This window comes from Macaca nemestrina, chromosome X, assembly GCF_043159975.1.
Source record: "Macaca nemestrina isolate mMacNem1 chromosome X, mMacNem.hap1, whole genome shotgun sequence".
Taxonomy (NCBI): Eukaryota; Metazoa; Chordata; class Mammalia; order Primates; family Cercopithecidae; genus Macaca; species Macaca nemestrina.
Window position 1 is genome coordinate 157,515,682 of NC_092145.1, and position 20,770 is coordinate 157,536,451.

At 45.3% G+C, this 20,770-nt stretch overlaps 1 protein-coding gene and 1 long non-coding RNA gene across 4 annotated transcripts in view; one reads left to right on the forward strand and one right to left on the reverse strand.

Annotated features, from left to right (window-relative positions):
* Positions 1–3,351: 3,351 nt before the first annotated feature.
* LOC105478072 (uncharacterized) lies at positions 3,352–16,177 on the reverse strand. Of its 3 annotated transcripts, none has more exons than XR_985140.2 (4): positions 15,752–16,177; positions 14,417–14,563; positions 7,868–8,062; positions 3,352–3,489 (listed from the first exon to the last, which is right to left on the reverse strand). It is a non-coding gene; the product is annotated as an uncharacterized lncRNA (long non-coding RNA). The 3 variants fall into 3 exon arrangements; XR_985139.2 differs by lacking the exon at positions 3,352–3,489 and adding an exon at positions 3,510–5,098; XR_985138.2 differs by lacking the exon at positions 3,352–3,489 and adding an exon at positions 3,512–3,967.
* Positions 16,178–16,347: 170 nt separating this feature from the next.
* LOC105478073 (matrix remodeling associated 5) overlaps positions 16,348–20,770 on the forward strand; it is a 34,910-nt gene continuing 30,487 nt past the window's right edge. The window contains exons 1-2 of the mRNA XM_011735045.3: positions 16,348–16,905; positions 19,588–19,803. Of these exons, the coding sequence (XP_011733347.2) occupies positions 16,859–16,905; positions 19,588–19,803 (263 nt within the window). The 5' untranslated portion in view covers positions 16,348–16,858. The remainder of the gene's footprint in view (positions 16,906–19,587; positions 19,804–20,770) is intronic.

Here is a 20,770-nt window from a genome sequence, read left to right on the forward strand (position 1 = left end):
CTGAAGTAGCATTTGGACTGATGAAGGCAGGTGTGCTAATTGAATGCCCCTGTGTCCTCCTTTCTCCCAGCCCTTGGCCGACATCAGTGATTTCTCGAAGTGATTTTCTCTGCTCAGCCCAGACACATCCCCAGACTGGTTCTCTATTTGCACTAGACAGGTTGCTACTGATCTGCAGGAGCAGACAGGCAAGACAGCACACGCTGCTCCCTGCTGAGATGTGGAGCGTAGCCACGAGTTCACATTCTAACCTCCCTGCCTGAGTAAAGAATTCAGCAAGTGGGATTAACACAGTTTAGGCCCGTGTGGAGTTCAATCTACATCAATACACTCGATATTGTGTGATTCATTAATTAGACAAATGATTAAATCAACAAATGCATTTTTTAATCACTTGACTTTTTAAATTATGACTGTTAGAAGCAGTGTAATTGGGTTTTTAAAAAATTTGTATTAATTTATGAGGCACAAGTGTGATTTTGTAACCTAGATTGTGCAGTGGTGAAGTCTTGGCTTCTGTAACCATCACTGGCATAATGAATATTGTGTCCATTAAGTAATTTCTTATCCCTCAGCCCCTCCTACCCTTCCCAGTCAGCAATGTCTGTTTTTCCACACTCTATGCCTATTTGGAAACATAATTGAGCTCCCACTTATTAGTGAGAACACGTAGTATTTGTCTTTTTGTTTCTGAGTTGTTTTACTTAAGAAAATGGCCACCGCTTCCATCCATGTTACTGCAAAAGACATGAGTGCATTCCTTTTTGTGGCTGAATAGTGTTCCCCTGTGTGCGTGTGCCACATTTTCTTCATCCCGTCATCCACTGATGGACACTTCGGTTGATTCCATATCTTTGCTATTGTAAACAGGGCTTCCAGCACAGGTATCTTTTCTTTTGATGTTGAGATGGAGTCTCCCTCTGTCTCCCAGGCCGCAGTGCAGAGGCACCATCTCGGCTCACTGCAACCTCTGCCTCCCGGGTTCAAGCAATTCTCCTGCCTCAGTCTCCCGAGTAGCTGGGGATACAGGCGTGCACCATCACAACTGGCTAATTTTTGTATTTTTATTAGAGACGGTGTTTCACCATGTTGACCAGGCTGGTCTCAAACTCCTGACCTCTAGTGATCCACCCGCCTCAGCCTCCCAAAGTGCTGGGATTACAGGCATGGGCCACCACGTCCAGCCAGTGCAAGTATCTTTTTGATATAATGATTTCTTTTTTTCTTTTCCTTTGGGTAGATTTCCAGTAGTGGGTTGCTGGATTGAATGATAGTTCTATTTTTGGTTCTTTGAGAAATCTCCACACCCTTTTTCATAGAGATTGCACTAATCTACATTCCCATGAACAGTGTATAAGTGTTCCATTTTCTCTGCATCTTCACCAACATCTGTTTTTTTCTTTCTTTTTTTTTTTAGTAATAGCCATTCTGAGTGGTGTAGGATGAAATCTCACGATATGTGAATAGCTTGCTAAAGGGTGTTTGAATGTACTTTGCTGTGTGGCTCACTTTACCATGAAACAAAATCACAGCCCATCATATCTTTTAGTGGCAATTAAAACGCTCACATGAGGCCAGGCGGGGTGGCTCACACCTGTAATCCCAGCACTTTGGGAGGCTGAGGCAGGCGGATCACTTGAGGTCAGGAGTTCAAGACCAGCCTGGTCAACATGGCAAAACCCCATAGCCAGGTGTGGTGGTGCACGCCTGTAATCCCAGGTACTTGGGAGCCTGAGGCAGAAGAACCACTTGAACCTGGGAGGCGGAGGTTGCTGTGAGCCGACATCATGCCACTGCACTCCAGCCTGGGCAACAGAGCAAGACTCTGTCTCAAAAACAAGCCAACAAAAAGTGCTTACATGTTAAGGATCCACCAGAAAATTTGGTATGCATACAGAGGTTACAGATAGGTCTAGGCTGAGTGTACTTGTGGCTCCATGAATCTACATAAAAATCAATCATCTACTTTGTCATTTACAGCACTGTTCATATGGAAGGGGGGCAGGGAAGTGCTGCGTAGAAGAAGGTGTGGTCCCTGGCTAGGGCTCCACCTGTGGGCCTGTGCCCATGGACCTAAGTGAGGACAGGCACTCCTGTTTTCCTGCCCAAATGTTGCATTTCCCAAGAGCACTCTGGCCTGCTATACTCCCAATCTGTGCTTATAAAAACCTCGAGACCGTAGCAGGCAGACACGCAAGGGCCTGGACATTGAGAGGAACACATCAGCGGAAGAAGATATAGCAGCCAGACCTCGAGGGGAGCACGTCAGCGGAAGAGTGCACTGGCAGACGCCGGCAGGCCGGCAGGCCATTGACCGGCAGAACCACACGGAGTTTCACGGGGAAGGTCAGAGGAAAGCCGGGGCTGCTGAGCGGCCGGCAACTCCGGGCGAAAACCATCTCCCTTCTGGCTCCCGCATCTGCTGAGAGCTACTTCTACTCAATAAAACCTTGCACTCATTCTCCAAGCCCACGTGTGGATCTGATGCTTCTGGTACACAAAGACAGGAACCCGGGGTACAGAAAGCCCTCTGTCCTTGTGATAAGGCAGGGGGTCTAACTGAGCTGAGTAACACAAGCTGCCTATGAACGGCTAAGCTAAAAGAGCACCCTGTAACACATGCCCACTGGGGCTTCAGGAGCTGTAAACATTCACCCGCAGATGCTGCCGAGGGCAGGAGCCCCGCAACCTCCCCAGCTGCCTGCACCTCCAAGCGGTTTGCGCAGCGGGGCACTGAAGAAGTGAGCCGCACCCCCATTGCACGCCCTGTGAGGGAGATGGGGGAACTTTCCCCATTTCGCGGTGGTTGAGATAGTCAGATTCCTACGTGATAGTCATTTTCCCTTACTTCTTTACTGAGTGTACCATGCTGCATACAGGTGCCCAAAGATGTCCACATCCTAATCCCTGGAACCCATGAATATGTTACTTTGTCTGGCAAAAACGACTTTGCAGATGTATGAGGTTGGTGCAAAGATAATGGCAAAAACCGCAATTACTTTTGCAGCAACCTTATAATTAAGTGAAACGTCCTGAGATGGGGAGATGAGCCTGGGTTGTCCAGGGGCACCCTGATGTAATCACAGGGTCCGTAGAAGAGGGAGCGAGGAGGGTCAGAAAGAGAAAGACTGGAAGACACTAGGCAGCTGGCTTTGAACATACAGAAAGGGACCACTAATTTCCCCACAAGAGCCTCCAGAAGGAACACAGTCCTGCCAGCACCTTAATTTTAGACTTCTGAGCTCCAGAACTATAAGATAATACATTTGTCTTGTTATAATCCACTAAATGCGTGGCAATTGGTTACAGCAGCTATAGGGAGAACCACTCACATACCCACACACTATGCAATATGCTCAACAGAAAAATTTATTCTTTTCTAAACACTCTTCCAGTTGACGCTGTGAAAGTTCAGTGGTGCTGGGAGCTCCTGGAGGGGGTCTTGTTTTGTTTGCTTTTCTTCCTTCCTCCTGTTCTCCTGATTTATGTCTGGAATACAGATGGGGTGGCTGAAGAGTCAGCAGCTTTTGTCTTTTTTTTTTTTTTTTTTTTTTGAGGTGGAGTCTGGCTCTGTCCAGGCTGGAGGCACGACCTAGGCTCACTGCAACCTCCGCCTCCTGGGTTCAAGCAATTCTCCCGCCTCAGCCTCCTGAGTAGCTGGGATTACAGGCGTGTGCCACCATGCCTGGTTAATTTTTGTATTTTTAGTAGACATGGAATTTCGCCATGTTGGCCAGGCTGGTCTTGAACTCCTGACCTCAAGTGATCTGCCTGCATTGGCCTCCTGAAGTGCTGGGATGACAGGTGGGAGCCACCACGCCTGGGCAACAGCTTTTGTTAAATGTGGGAGTTCACATGCTAAGGGAAGAGGGTGCTGGTATCCCAGAACTCCAGCCTTGGGTTTTCCATCTCCAGAATTCTTATCAGTGAGGCAGAAACAAATGGTACTCTTGTTAAAACACTATTTCTGCCAAACAAACACAGTATTTAAATTGTACAAGCATTTTCAAGTCAAGTTTTTTATTTTTCTTAACACCCTGACCCCTTAGGAAACAGAAGAATGTACGGACTTTGAAGGATTGACTAAAAGAAAGAACTAGAAATCACCCTTTTTTTTAGACACCTCCGATACATCACTCATCAATTAAGTCCCAAGAATTATATAAAGCCTGGATGATGAGAATAAAACAAATATTTTTGTTATTTGATTACCCACACTGTAGCACAAACAACAACAATAACAAAAACCAGACATACATACATGCAAAAAGTTTATATAGTGTTTTAGGAAAGTCTCACACATTTGCCAAGAGAAAAAAAGTAAATGAAAGTATTACAATAAAGTCACTTTCTAAAGAATTTAGACTGTATTTTATTACAACTGCATTTTATTCTATTGAAGAAAAAAATAATCACACATGATTCTAGCTAACCTTTGAAGAAGGCTATTTTTTATGAAATTAATAAAAAATGAATGTTCAAACTTATCTCAAGTATGGGTAGGTGGATATAAAGACAGATAGAAAATAGATAGAAAGATAGACCATAGAGATGATAGATGATGGATAGACCAGCAGTCCTCAACCTTTTTGGCATGAGGAACCGGTCTTATGGAAGACAATTTTTCCATGGACTTGATGGAGAGGTGGTTTTAGGATGACTCAAGGGCATTGCATTTATTGTATACTTTATTTGTATTGTGATTACATTATAATATATAATGAAATAATTCTACAACTCACCATCATGTAGAATCAGTGGAGCCCTGAGCTTGCTTTCCTGCAACTAGATGGTCCCATCTGGGGGTGGTGGGAGACAGTGACTGATCATCAGGCATTAGATTCTCATAAGGAGCATGTGGCAAACTCTAGATCCCTCACATGCACAGTTCACAATAGGGTTCTTGCTCCTGTGAGAATCTAATGCGGCCGCTAATCTGACAGGAAGTGGAGTTCAAGCAGTAATGCAAGCGATGGGGAGCAACTGTCAATACAGATGCAGCTTCACTCTCTCACCTGCTGCTCACTTCCTGCTGTGTGTGCCAGTTCCTATCAGGCCACCGACTGGTACCAGTCCATGGCCTGGGGGTTGGGGACCCCTGTGATAGAGGAGAAACAATCAGTAGGTGATAAATTAGACAACTGATAGAGATCAGATACATAGATATATATATAAGACAATTTATAGATTGATAGAAATATAGATGGATACATGGAGGATGGATAGATAAGTTTACCTGTTAAGAAAAAAATAGAGTATGCTGAGAGTTCGTAAATAAGAAGTCTGTGCTTGCTGTGCAAATATTGTTTATATTAAGGGTTCTATTATAACGCTCCTGGAGAAACATGGGAAGTGTGGTTTCACAGTGGCTTTCAGATGTTCTGTGCATCATATCCATGGGTGCTCATTTCATGATGTGCAGATTCTGTGCCTATTTCACTAGATTGAAAATGGATGCTAACATATTTGGTTCTTTACTAAAAAACATTATAGGCTGGGTATGGTGGCTCATGCCTGTAATCCCAGCACTTTGGGAGGCTGAGACAGAGGGATCACTTGAGGTTGTGAGTTAAGACCAGCCTGGCCAACATGGTGAAACCCCGTCTCTACTAAAAATACAAAAAATTAGCCGGAAGTGGTGGCACGTGCCTGTAGTCCCAGCTACTCAGGAGGCTAAGGCAGGAGAATCGCTTGAGCCTGGGAGGTAGAGGTTGCAGTGAGCCAAGATGGTGCCACTGCACTCCAGCCTGGGTGACAGTGAAACTCTGTCTCAAATAAAAAAAAAAAAAAGCGTGACATATAATTTTACCTATCCATCCAATGATCAAGAAATAAACAAAATATGTTCAATATGTTCAATTCCTACAGTCTAATATGATTCATTCATGAAATGGAATGAAGGTCTAATACAGGCTACTATATGTGTGAACCTTGAAAACACCATGCTCAGTAAAAGAAGCCAGTCACAAAAGACCACATATTATATCATTCCATTTACATTAAATTTCAAGAATAGCTAAATCTATGGACAGAAAACATAAAATAATTGGTTTCCAGGGACTAGGAGAAAAGGAGAATGGAGAGTGACTGCTTAATGGACATAGGGTTTCCTTTTGGGATGTTTAAAATGTTTAGGAACTAGATAGTGATGATAATTGCATAATATTGTGAATGCACTATAGCAGGGGTTTCTAACCCCTAGGCCATGGACTGACTCCTGTCCATGGCTTATTAGGAACCAGGCCACACAGCAGGAGGTGAGAGGCAGGTGAGTGAGCAAAGCTTCATGCCTATTTACAGCTGCTCCCCATGGCTCACATTACCACCTGAGCTCCACCTCCTGTCAGATCAGTGGTGGTATTAGATTCTCATAGGAGAGCAAACCCTACTGTGAACTGAGCATGTGAGGGATCTAGGTTGCATGCTCCTTATGAGAATCTAAGGCCTGATGATCTGTCACTGTCTCCCATCACCCCCGGATGGGACTGTCTTGTAGGAAAACAAGCTCAGTGCTCCCACCTATTCCACATTATGGTGAGTTGTAGAATTATTTCCTTATATATTACAATGGAATAATAATAGAAATAAAGTGCACAATAAATGTAACATACTCGAATTATCCTGGAACCAACCTCCTCAACCCCACCACTACCGTCCTTGGAACAATTGTCTTCCACTAAACCAGTCCCTGGTGCCAAAAAGGTTGGGGACCACTGCACTAAATGCCACTGAATCATACTTCGAAATGGTTAAAATAGTCCATTTTATGTTATATGAGTTTTACCCCAAAATAGAAAGTGAAACTCATGGAATTACTAAACTTCAGACACATTTTATTTAAACGAGTAGTATTTCTTTTTAAAAGATTATTTCGGCCAGGTGCGGTCACTCACGCCTGTAATCCTAGCACTTTGGGAGGCCGAGGCGGGCAGATCACGAGGTCAGGAGTTCAAGACCAGCCTGACCCATATGATGAAACCCCGTCTCTACTAAAAATACAAAAATTAGCCGGGCGTGGTGGTGCATGCGTATAGTCCCAACTGCTTGGGAGGCTGAGGCAGGAGAATAGCTTGAACTCGGGAGGTGGAAGTTGCAGTGAGCTGAGATCACGCCACTGCACTCCAGCCTGGGCAATAGAGCAAGACTCAATCTCCCCCTAAAAAAGATTATTTCAGAGTAAAAGAAAAAAAAAAAGAAAAACCAGGAGATGAAAAGCACAATGCGCCTTGGTCTTTTAGGAGTTTAACTAGGTTAACCTCATATTCCTTAATGGCTTTAAGTTTAAACGTCAAGGCAATAAAACATTCAGTGGTCCTTTTAAACATAAAAATCAGAAGACATTCTTTCTAAATCAGACAAATCCCCCTTTTGGGTATAAAACCAAAAATGCTTAGAGTAAAAAAAAAGGAAAAAAAATTCAGTACTAAGCCTTTTTGTCTATCGCCTCTCTCTTCTTCCAGTCTTAAACACAAAGTAGCCTTTAGGAATTTCTTTTAATTTCTCAGAATTTTTATATATAGCAAATCATTTATTAATACATATAGATGTGTGCCATTTAAAATATTTTAAATAATGAAAGAATAACACTCATACTTATGCCTATCTTTACAATGATTATGCCTGAGAAATAAATGAGGAAAGACTGATCATAAACAATTATCTTATAATAATTTAGTCTTATCTAATGTCATTAGATAAGATATTATAATATTATTAGATAAAACATTAATAATTATATTATCAGATAAGATAATATTAATAATCAATCATGTCTAATAATTTTCAAAATAAAAACCCATGGGTAAAATACTCTGCCTTATAATAAAAATACAATATGACATAATAATAAAAACAAAGCAAAACCTACCTTCATGTGTTGGTTCTTGGTTCTTTCCTCTAGTTCCTTACCAGAGGAGTAGTGGATTTGGTAATTTAAGAAGTGTCAAATTTTCCCTTCAGCAACCACATGCCTGTCCAGGGAGTCAGCTCACAAATCACGTGTCAATTATCAGGAGAGATGGTAGACCCTGTGCAAGAGCTCTGTATGAGTTTCCTGTGGCTGCTAAAACAAATACCAAAAACACTGGTTGAAAACAATGCACATTTATTCACGTGCAGTTCTAGAAATCAGAAGTCCTAAATGAGTCTCCTGGGGCTGAAATCAAAGTGTCAGCCAGGTTGGTTCCTTCTGGAGGATGCAGGAAAGAATCCATTTCCTTGCAGTTTGTACCTCCTAGAGGCTGCCTGCATTCCTTGGAATGTGGTTTCTTCCTTCATCTTCAAAACCAGCAACAACCAGCAGAGACCGTTTCACATCTCATCATTCTAACCTCCATTTCTGCCTCCCTCTTCTACTTTTAAGAGCCCTTGCAATTACATGGGGTCCACTTGGATAACCCAGAATAATCTCCTCATTTTAGGATCAGCTGATGAGCAAACTTCATTTTCCCTCCAACTTTGATTCCCCTATTGACATACAAGGTAACATTTTCATAGGCTCTGGGAAAGAGGATGTAAAAATATTTAGTTAAGGATCTTGGGATGAGATCATCCTGGAATCGACCCTAAATGCAATGACAGGTGTCCTTCTAAGAGACAGAAGAGGAGATGGTGCAGACACAAAGGAGAAGGCCGCGTGGAGACAGAGGCAGAGACTGGAGTGATGCGGCCACAAGCTCAGGAGTGCCTGGAGCCCCCAGGAGCTGGGAGAGGGAGGAAGGATCCTCCCTTAGAGCCTCCAGAGAGGGTGCAGCCCTGCCCACACCTTGACCTCAGTCTTCTGGCCTCCAGAACTGGGAGAGCATACATTTCTGTTGTCCTAAGACACTCAGTGGCGGTTTGTGTGGCAGTCCTGGGAAATGCATACAGATTGTGCCCACGTTTGAAGGTTAATTAAGAATAATTACCAAACCACACAGTTTCTGTTTAAGCTAAATACTATTTTGCCTTTTTCTTTGTAATGTATTCAGGGCAACATTTACAAGCTGAATTTTCTCATCCAGGCTTTCTAACGGCTTTGAGTTATTTCTTTTACTTTATTCATAAGAGAGTTATATTTATATCTTTAAAGTGCATGTTCCAAAGTGTTTTGATACTTCTTTAAAATACATTAGTGCTCCTTTGAATTTAGTTTGAGTTTTAGTGAATCTCTAAGCTTGTCCACTTACAACACACACCTGTATTTAAAATCGAGTAAATCTCAGTATGTTTCAATCTCATGATTAGGCACACGTGAAGGTCACTGTGTATAAGAACTAATTTCCTCTTCTGTATTTTAAGAATAACTTCAAGCTTGCTCCGTGAGTCCCCCTCGGTCTGTTAACTAAGGCCGCTTCTTCTAATTCATGAAAGATACTTCTTACCAAAACGGAAAGCACTTCACGCGGTGTCCTATAGAATTCTGAGTGTTCATTATTTATAGGACATCTTTCTGAATTAATAGTTTCATGCCGAAGGAGAGACCATTTGCCATTTTTATTTCGAAAAGTGAGATGGGTCTTGGAATCCATCCACATGTAAGAAGAATGTCATAGGACAGGGGTTTGCAACCCCATAGGCCATAGACTGCTACCAGCCTGTTAGAAACCAGGTTGCACAGCAGGAGGCGAGCAGCAGGCCAGTGAGCGAGGCTTCGTCTGTGTTTACAGCTGCTTCCCATCCTGAGCTCCACCTCCTGTCAGATCAGCAGCAGCATCAGATTCTTACTGGAGCAGAAACCCTATTGTGAACTGCACGTATGAAGGATCTAGGTTGCAGGCTCCTTATGAGAATCTAATGCCTGATGATTTGTCACTGTCTATCCCATCACCCCCAGATGGGACTGTCTAGCTGCAGCAGAACAAGCACAGGGCTCCCATGGATTTTACGTGATAGTGAGTTGTAGAATTATTTCATTGTATATTACAGTGGAATAATAATATAAATAAAGTGCACAATAAATGTAATGTGCTTGAACCATCCCAAAACCATATGTCCCACCCCCATCCTGCTCCACAGAAAAGCTGTCTTCCATGAAATTGGTCCCGGTGCCAAAAACATTAGGGACCGCTGCCCTAGGAGATTTCTAGACCATGCCACTCGAGGGCAAGGTCTCCACCAGCCATTAGTGCTCGGACTAGTTTCAGTGACATTCTTTCCTTCTTCCTCACAAGCTTCTAGGGCAGCTTCCATGTGGAATCCCCTAGAAGCCATTTGGTTTGTATTCCAAGAGGCAGCTTGTCTGAAAGAAGACGAATCAGCAAAAACGTAAGCCAAAACAGAACACGGGAAAGAAAGAGTCTCAACTCTTTAAATATAGACTTTTAAAAACTAGACTTTATTTTTAGAGCAGTCTGAGCTGCAAAATTGAGCAGAAGGCACAGAAATTTTTATATATCCCTTTCCTACACACACACCCGCTCTTCCATGATCAATATCTCTCAGCAGGGTGAGACGTCTGTTACAACAGATGAATCCACATGGAGACATTGAAGTCACCCAAAGTCCGTAGTTTTCATTAGGGCTCCCTCCTGGTGTGAACTCCAGAATTGTGAGTGTTCATCATTTATAGAACATCTTTCTGAAATGAAGAGTTTCACGTTGGAAAAGAGACCCTGTGCCATTTTTATTTTGAAAAGTGAGATGGGCCGAGTGTGGTGGTTCACGCCTGTAATCCCAGCACTTTGGGAGAGCAAGACAGATGGATGACCTGAGGTCAGGAATTCGAGACCAGCCTGGCCAACATGGTGAAACCCCGTCTCTACTAAAAATACAAAAAACTAGCCGGGCGTGGTGGCGGGCGCCTGTAGTCTCAGCTACTTGGGAGGCTGAGGCGGGAGAATGGCGTGAACCCGGGAGGCGGAGCTTGCAGTGAGCCGAGATCACGCCACTGCACTCCAGCCTGGGAGACACAGCGAGACTCCGTCTCAAAAAAAAAAAAAAAAAAAAAAAAAAAAGTGAGCTAGGTCTTGATTTCTGCTGAATTACCCATCTAGGATTGAGGTCTTTGAAGGGATTCATTAATAATTGCTGACATTTCCTTGCCTTTCCCTGTCTGCAATTCACTGGCCTGTGTGGTCTGGGTTGGGGAGGAATGGGACAGCCTTCTGTGATCTCATCTTCTGCAGCTGGTTTTCTACCAGTTGAAATTTTAGGGATCCAGAGCGGAGAAGCTTGTGTCTGTTCTAGGTGCTGCCGGTCACGGTAAGAGACAGTAGTAGATAAACAGCTTTCATTTTGCCCAGATATCCCCATCAGCACGTCCGCCCAAGCTGGGTCAGGCAAGTTCACTTCTCCACGACGTGTTTTCTCTGTAGGCTGATGTGCACCATGCTAAGCAGAATTTTCTCCAGCCTAATTTGCAGAGATAACTCAACTGTGTTCAGGAGATCTAGAGGGTTTCTCTGACACGTTCTTTGTATTTATTTACTTATTTTCCACGCTGCTGTTCTATTTTAAAGTATGCTGTTGAGAAAATCTGGGAACATTTTGGTACATGCAACAGCACAGGGTATTCCTCCTGGCTGTGCTAAGAGGATAAGAAGGAAAACAAAAATACCCCCTCCTTTTCATCGAGGTGGCCAGTAGCCCGTATTTTCATTTAAGGTTTACCCTAGACGGATGAGGGCAAGTTCCCATGGAAAATTCCTGAAAGTCTGTTTCTGCTCAAATAAAGATACAACCCCACTAGCTATTAGTCTGCCCCCGGGATTTCTGAGCTATGCAAGCCCATGAGTTTGAAGTAGAGATTTCCTGTGTAGACTATTTTTTTTTCCCTCCAGTCATCCAAGGGTATTCACTAGGTCAGCCCTTCTCCTGATTACAGAGTTTGGGAAGCAGTGGGGTTTGCAGGCATGTGACTAAGAAAGTTACTTTTACAACCCCTGTTTAGAAAATTACATAGTGATCCACAGAGTCCTTTAGAATATTAGATTTTCACATTGAAATCAGAATCGCCAGGAACTGCAGTTCATACACAAAACAGCCAGTGCACCTCCAGAGACTGCATTGGGGTAAAACCTGGATAGGAAGATGAAAGACACAGCAATAAAGTTGAAAAAATGACTGTAGGTTCACCGGATCCTCTATATAAATATTAACTACACATGTGGTGCAGGTAGTATGTTCAGTTCTCTCTATACAGCATTGCATTCTGTCTTTACGACACCTCCAAGAGGTAAAATTACCCTTATTGTACCCCTGAGAAATCTAGTTTTAGGAAGGGAGAATAGTGTGTTCTAGGCCCTCTGGCCAAGAAATAGCGAGTAGTAGGAGGAGGTGGTTTGAGCTCTACTATCTGTCTGACTTAACCACCTATGGCTCTGCTGTTGGTTAAAGCCTTGCAAGAAAAGTGGATTTTGAAGATCTTATGGCGGAGGCAGAGGGATGGTGGCTTCCCCATGGTAAGGGCCTCCTGGGCCTCCTGGGCTGCAAGTTTCCCCATCTCCACATTTCTAGAGGAGAGAGGGCCTCTGTGGAGGGTCAGGGCTGGGTAATGGGAAGTGAACTAGCAAACCTGTTTGGATTTCCTTCTGAATGCATCAGTCTAGCGGGTTGAATTTAAAGGGCAGGCACTTCTCAATCATGTCTTTTCCACACATCGCTTTTTAAAACTGGCATGCCACCAGCCTGCTTCAGGGGCATCTCAGCAAACAGGATTGGTTACACAAGGAAATGGTACCATTAGGCTTGTCAAAAAAAAAAGCTTTTTTTTTTTTTTTTTTTTTTTTTATACTCGCAGATGTCTTTTGTAGATCAAAGACAAAACAGGCAAACGCTGATGATAAGGACACGTTGTCAAAATGCTGGCTCAGGAAGAGAAATGCTGCTAACCAGAGGAACAGTGAAAAGCAGTGGCTGGTAAAAGTCACTTTCACTGGTGCATCCTGCAACAAACTGCAATCCATCAGGTTCCATGGCATTTGGCGATTAGGAAGGTTCTGACCTTTTGTTAATCACTGAGCTCAGTATCATTCTTTTGCTTGAAGTACATTCTGTAGCTACAAGGACTGACCTGCCCGTCATTTGATCATCCCTCCTCATCCTCCACATGGTGGAATTATTAGCAAACAGATGAATTTAATTTAGCCAACATGTACTCCAAACCTCCTGTATTTAAGGAACTCTCTTGGCACTTCAAGGGATTCGACAATTAATAAAACATGGTCCCTGCTCTAGGAACACATAACCAAGCAAGCAGGCAACATTAGCAGGACAAACATCAAAACAAAAAAAGACTAAATGCAGCAAAATATGCATTTTATTTTAAGAAAGGACGGAATGACGAGATTCCATAATGCTTTATTTGTGGATTTATTGTGCAAGTTATGCCCTGGGACTTTTCTAGTCTAGGCATTTATTTTTATTAGTATGTGTGTTATTAAAAAATAATTTATTGAGATGAAATTCACATCATAAAGTAAACCATGCTAAAGTAACAATGTAATGGCATTTTGTACATCCTCAATGTTGTGCAACCATCACCAACATGTAGTTCCGAAATATTTCTGTCACCCCAAGCTAAAACCCTGCACCCATTCAGCCGTCTCTTTCCACTGCTTACTCCCCCTCATCCCATGCATGAAATTTTCAAAGCAGAATTTAATTAGTTGACTTGGCATTTTATTTACTTCACACTTGTAAGGAATTAAAACCGCTATGTTTGAGTTAACCATCTCATTTCCGTAAACCTACGCCTTTAACTAGACTTCGATAAACCACTTTTGGGGTGCAGACTGTACAGGTAGCACAAGTATTTAGAGGTATTAATAGATACTATCTATTAAATGTGCCAATAATAATCCCCCTGGATAAGGTAGTATAAACAGATTTCCTTACTGCAGGGAAATTCGGACTTTTTTTTTTTTTTTTTTTTTTTTTAAGGCAGGGTCTTACTCTGTCACCCTGACTGGAATGCGATGGTGTGAACTTGGCTCACTGCAAACTCTGCCTCTCAGGCTCAAGCAATTCTCCCTTGTCAGCCCCCAGTATGTAGCTGGAACTACAGGCATATGCCGCCATGCCTGGCTATTTTTTTTTTTTTTTTTTGTAGAGATAGAGCTTTGCCATGTTGCCTAGGCTGGTCTCAAACTCCTGGACTCAAGCAATCCTCCCACCTTGGCCTCCCAAAGTGCTGGGATTACAGGCGTGAGCCACTGTGCCTGGCCAAATCTAGACATTTCTTAATAGAATTCAACCTCAGTCATGCACACATTCATTCATTCCATTGAACACCTAGTGTATGCCAAGCTCTGTGCTATACTCCAGGTGTCAAGAAGCTATGATGGCATAAAAAGAAGGTGAGTGATTGTCCACAATGCAGGAAAAAGCCCACATTAGCAATGGGCACGGAGGTAAGGAAATACTATACAATGGAGACTGAGGAGAACTTTGTCAAAACAGTGGCATGAACCGACAACAAAAATCAGGGATGTGCTACCTGATCTTGACGAGCCAGTCCTATCACCAAAAGGAAGATCCCAGGGACAGGCAGGCTGGGAAGCACAGGGCATGGCACCGGCCACCCATGGAAAACTTCAGCCTTGGGTGTGAGGATGATGGCACCCCTCTAAGTTTCAGTGATGGCCTGGAAGGGATGAATGAGAAGGAGTTGGTGGAGGAAGAAGTTGTCAAAATCTAAGACATATCTATGCAACTGCAGTGAGAGAGGTGGAGAGAAGAGCACGTTGGGCCCAGAGATTCTTAGGCATCAGGATCTAAACTTGGCAACCGGTTGACTGTGACGAAGACATGAAAGAGAGGCAGAAGGCAACGATGGCTTGAGTTTCTAGTTTAGCTGATGAGATGGGTGGCAACATCATTAACAGAGGTAAAGACGTGTTCAAGAGACAGTTGTTTTCTGTTTTGTTTTGTAATTTAATCAGTGGATTTGGGGCATGCCCAGAAAGAGGCTACCTAAGGGTATTATTTGACTATTCCCTGGAACTATGTCAACACACACTGAAAACGAAAGCTAGAGAAGGAATGAATTCCCATTTATGAACCAGTGTTTCCTGACTCTCAACTCTGTCTGACTCTCAACTCTGTGGAAGCCACCCTAGGCATGGGAGGCAGGTGGTGAGGAATTCCCAGACGTTGTGTTTCTTTGGAGGAGCTAAGATGGTCCAGGCTCCATGCAGGGGAAGCAACTTATTTCTTAGGCTTAGTCCTTCCTTCCTCCTGAAAGACCCCTGACAGAGTGCTAGATGTAGGGCAGGACTTCTGAACCTAAAGAGCAGACACTTCTCAATTATACTTTTTCCATGCATTGCCTTCAAAAAACTGCATGCCTGCTGGGCTCGGTGGCTCACGCCTGTAATCCCAGCACTTTGGGAGGCGGAGGTGGGTGGATCACTTGAGGCTAGAAATTCGAGTCCAACCTGAGCGACGCAGTGAGACCCTGTCTGTACAAAAAAAAAAAAAAGTACAAAAATTAGCCCAGCGTGGTGGCGTAAGCCTCCAGTCCCAGCTACATGGGGGGACTGAGGTAGGAGAATCGCTTGCACCTCGAAGGCAGAAGTTACAGTGAGCCGAGATCACACCACTGGCACTCCAGCCTGGGCAACAGAGCGAGACTCCGTCTCAAATAAATAAATAAATAAATAAATAAATACCGCATGCTATCAGCCTGCTTCAGGGGCATCTCAGCAGACAGGATGTGTTGGACAAGTACATGGTACCACTGGGCTTGTAAAAAAAAAATAATTTTTTTTTTTTTTTTTTATGCTCACAGATGTCTTTTGTAGATCAAAGAACACAAGAGGTAAACACTCACCCTAAGGACGTGTTGTCAAAATGCTGGTTCAGGGAGAGGAATGCGGCTAACCGGAGGAACAAGGAAAAGCAGTCGCTGGTGCACCCTGCGACAAGCTGGTGCAATGGTGCCTTTCCGGGCCCTGCACGCCTGTCTGAGCTCCATGTTTTTACCCCAGGTGGGCTCTGCTGACTGAAGATCCTCGCCTGACCTCTCCCCACCATTCCAGGTCTGACTTATCCAGGAAGCCAGACAACCGCCTCCTCCTCCTCCTCTGCCTCCTGGAATAGGGACCTACCCTCTGCACCCTCTACTTTTTGCCTTGTCGCCAGGTCGCTCCCCCCATCCCTCCGCCCCCTCCCCGGACAATACCATCAGACTCTCCGAACGTCCCAGCCCTCGCCCTGCCCCTCGAAGGCTCCCCACGCCGGAAGGGAGCCGTTCCACCTTTCAGGCTAGAAGACTGGCAGGGGGAAGGAGGCGGGCGCCGGGGAGTCCCGGAGAGGCGGGAGGGCGTGGCGGCGGCTCTCACGTTGCAGCCCTGCCTGCAGCTAGCTGGATGCCGGCGGGGCCAGCCCGCTCCTGCCTGCACACGGGCCGGGAAGAGCTGCCAGAGAAAACGCCGTCTGGCCGGGAGAAGCGCAAACCCTGCTCCTTCTCTCTCTCCTGAAAGGAACGGAAACGTTCCCAGCGCTGCTTAGGCGCTCTCCAAGCGCGGACTCAACTGCGGCTCTCACCGCGCTCCCTGCATCTCACCCTTCTCTCCTGGGTCTCCAGACTTCTCTCTGACAAAGAGCCCTCCTTCCCCGAGCCGCCTGCGGTTCTTGCAGCGGGAGTGGGCGAGGCATGCCCACCCGGGCCCAGGCGCAATGAAGACGCAAGAAGAAGGCTGAGCGCAGAGCGGCGCGGCCAGGGTCCCTTGGCTCGGGCCCGCGCCCCGTCTCCCCGGGGTGGGGCAGGGTGGGGGTGTGCCGAGGCGTGGACTTGGGGAAGCCTTGCAGTGCCGGGAATAAAAGGGCGCCGGCTCGCTGTGCCGCGCTGGGAAGCCGAGCTGCCTCACCCCTGGCCCCGGGAAGGGCATGACCCGGGCAGACTCCCGGCCGTGACTCGCGCGCCCCAGCTCGGTGGATGCTCTCGGCGCACCGCTCCCGTGTGCGGCGGCTTCTCAAGGACAGGTGAGGACCCAGGGTGGCCAGGGCGCCCCAGGGCTGCCGTTTCTGCCCGCAGGGGGTGAAGGGATTTGAGACACCCAAGGGAAAACTGGGGGTAAAGGACCTGCATGCAGGTAGGTTGCACCGTTCCCCAGCACTGTTTGAAGTTGCTAAGAAATCAGGATACCTGAATTCCTGCAAATTTAAGTAACTAAAGATCAGTTAGGGAGGAGAGCCGGATCTTGAAGGAGGATGCACTGAATAGGTCTAATTAAGCCCAGACATCCCATGCCTCCTTTCCTCCCTCTCCCCAACGCGCTCCCCATCCCTCGCTCTCTCTGGAGACCTTCAACCCGGCCATCCCGCGTTTCTGGGAAGCTGCCAACGGAATTCCTAAGTGAAGCCCACTCTGCTCTCGCAATCGGTGGGGGAAAGGGCACTTGAGGAGCCTCTTTCCAAGTTGCTCAGGCTGTGGCTACTTCAAGTCTCCTCTCCCTCTTCTCTTCCCCCACTCCTTCCCCGCCTCTTTCCTCCTACCCTTACCCAGGCTTTCCCTGGAAAGGGGACAACCCAACGCCTAGAGTGAGCTGAGCCATGCAAAAAAACCGGGACAGTCATCACGCAGATAGAAGGGGTTTGATGTCCGAGTCCCGGGCGGCGGGGACTCGCAGGGCCACCCCAGCCGCATTCCGGGAAAGCGCGTAATTCACCCCGCAGCCAGCTCGACGCGACTCAGCGGACTCTGGAAGCTGGCCAGGGGCTCAGGGCTGCCCGCCCGGCCACTCCAGGTTGTCCGCCCCGGGCCAAAAAGAAAGTAGACGGCCTCACGCCCCCACCCCTGCTTCCCGACGGGATTCGCAGACCGTCTCTGGCGGCCTAACTGGCGCGTGGCCGCTTTCTCCCCGGCGGAGAGACCCGACCCCGCGTCCCTGGGATTAGGGTTGTCTGGGGGCGAGTTTCCTGGGTCTCCCGAGAGGTTGGTGCCGGGGAGGGGGCGGAGGGAGGCCGGACAGGGAGTTGGGGCTGAAGAGTCCTCTGGAACGCCCGGGCCAAGTCCGCCCGCCGGCACAGGACGCTGGGGACTGGCGCGGCTGCCCTTGGAACCAGCCCACCGCCGAGGTCAGGCGCGCAGGCAGGGGCGGGGAAAGCCCGGGCTCTGGCGAGAGAGGAAACTCCGAGGACTTTTGCAGAGCTGCAGGAGCCGGTTTGTTCCAGCGCTCAGAGGCGGAGCCCGGAGTTGTTTTTTTGCAAAGCTACCTGTGTGCAATCAGTTCTTTATGGGCAGCTGAAGGGAGACGCGCCCCCGGGCTTAAGAGGATAACCTTTTCTAGGCCACTTAAAGGCAGGGAAAGCTGCAGGTTTGGGATGCTCCTCTCTTATAGGAAGGGTTTTAGATTTTTATTTTTATTTTTCGAGACGGAGTTTCGCTCTTGTTGCCCAGGCTGGGGTGCAATGGCTCGATCTCGGTTCACCGTAACCTTCGCCTCCCGGCTTCAAGCGAATCTCCTGCCTCAGCTTCCCGGGCAGCTGAGATTTCAGGCATGCGCCACCACGCCCGGCTGATTTTGTTTTGTTTGTTTGTATTTTTTTTTTAGTAGAGACGGGGTTTCTTCATGTTGGTCAGACTGGTCTCGAACTCCCGACCTCAGGTGATCCGCCCGCCTTGGCCTCCGAAAGTGCTGAATGACAGACGTGAGCCACTAAGCCTGGCCTGGATTTTAGAATTTTTAATCAGCAGTTCGCGCTCGTTCAGAACCCGGGCGAATGGGCAGGCGCGTGTTTGTTGTGTATCCCTATTTACTTTCCATGTGTGCCACTATTTTTAAGTGAACGCCATTCAAGAGATGACAAAAGGTTAGATGACATAGGCATTGCCAGGGCACGAAGAAAATGATCACCGCCATTCTAAATGAAGTAGCTGATGCAATCTAGCATTTACCCGAGCTTTTCCATTTTTTAGTGACTCCATTTTTTTTTTCTGTTTGCCTGAATATATTTCATAAGCAGTCCCTTCCTGTTTATTGAATGATCAGAGGTTCCCCCAAACTTCCTCCCCAATTAACAGCAACTCTAAATCATCACAAAAGCTCGCTGGCTTTTCCAAGAAAAATAAATAAATAAATAAATAAAATAAAATAAAGATAGTAAATAAACCCAGAAATAACAGGATGAATATCCTCCTAGCAAATGCCTCTTTAAGCTCTTCAAGAAGCTAGAATTAAAGGTTTGAGAAATATCATTAAAGGAAAGAATACGAATACACTTTTCTTGGGATGTTTTAAATTCAAATATATGCAATATATAATAGCTCAGTCGTTGTTGGTGGCAGAAACATAATATTTTATTATTTCTTTTATTATAGAAACATAAATATAAACCTCTCTTTTTCTTGTTTCTCTCTCTTGCTCTCTCCTCTCTCTATTTCATACCCACAATTACAGAGTGCAAGATAGATTTCCAAATCATAGTATCCAAGCCAAGAATCAGGACTATATTCTATAGTCATGATTAAAGTGAATGGGGAAAAGTTTAGAAAAAAACATGTTTCATCTTTCTCAATTCCCATGGTTTAAGCATCACTACAACACATCGTGTGAAGTCCTGGGAAGCTTGAAACCCTGATGCACAATTCAAATTTAAAAATTGCCCACAGGAAATCGGTGCTACCTGTGAATAAGCGCATCTCTTTTCCTTGTTCTACCTCAGGTATCCGAGAATCAGGCACCCCGACAAGATGCCCAAGCGCGCGCACTGGGGGGCCCTCTCCGTGGTGCTGATCCTGCTTTGGGGCCATCCGCGAATGGCGCTGGCCTGCCCGCATCCTTGTGCCTGCTACGTCCCCAGCGAGGTCCACTGCACGTTCCGATCCCTGGCTTCCGTGCCTGCTGGCATTGCTAAACACGTGGAAAGAATCAATTTGGGGTTTGTACCACCTTCTTCCCGAACCATTCCACTGTTAGTGCGTGCGTCTTGATCTGGTTTTGCATGTTTGTGTGTGCATTTACTTAACTTCATATGTGCATTTCCTCTGTGTAGCTCTGTCGAGAATTATGGAGCTGCAGATGGGCAGAATAGAGAGGAAACCTTTTAGTTATGCTAAACGCAGCTTTTTCGATGATTATCTGAATATATCCATCAGCTGCCACTGCTGTGAGGTCTATCAACGAGCAGCATGAACAACTTTAGAGTTTGTTGAAAAATTCCCTTGATACCATTTCTTTAATACATTGTTAAGGTGAATGAATGAGACACACACTTAAACATATGAAGATGATTTAAACAGACTTCAGCAACGATTTAAGAATAATAAAAATAAGTAGAACTTCTGTGCCATTTTATAAGTCATGTAGATGATAGAATTGTGACTTTGAGGCAGTAAAAGAATTCCTGCAGATTTTGGCTATTAAAAATATCAACATCTTTTTTAAAACATATTTTGATGTGGGGTGCCAGGTAAAATTTTAATATATTGGTTTCATTTTATACACACGAATGTTTCGTGGACCTAACTGTTAGTCGCTATGATCTACAGGTACTCAACTGCAATTTTAATAGTCAACAATCATTTGGAGTTCTTCAACAAAATGTATTAGCTACTTTCTAGCGTCTATCCCCAGAACAACCGATTAAATTAGTGTTTGAGAAATATCCACCATGGAGATGTTTTAATAAAAATAAAATGGTCAGATTTGAGCCAATGCAAAATAACTGTAAATGTACCTGGACATCTTATAGAACAAAGTTAAAAAAAAAAAAAAACTCTCCTCTATTGACAGTGGTAGAAGAAGAGAATGAAACATTGACATAATAAGATGGAAATTTCTCTATTGACAGTGGTAGAGTCAGAATGAAACATTGAGGGAGTAAAATGGAAACTTCCCTATTGACA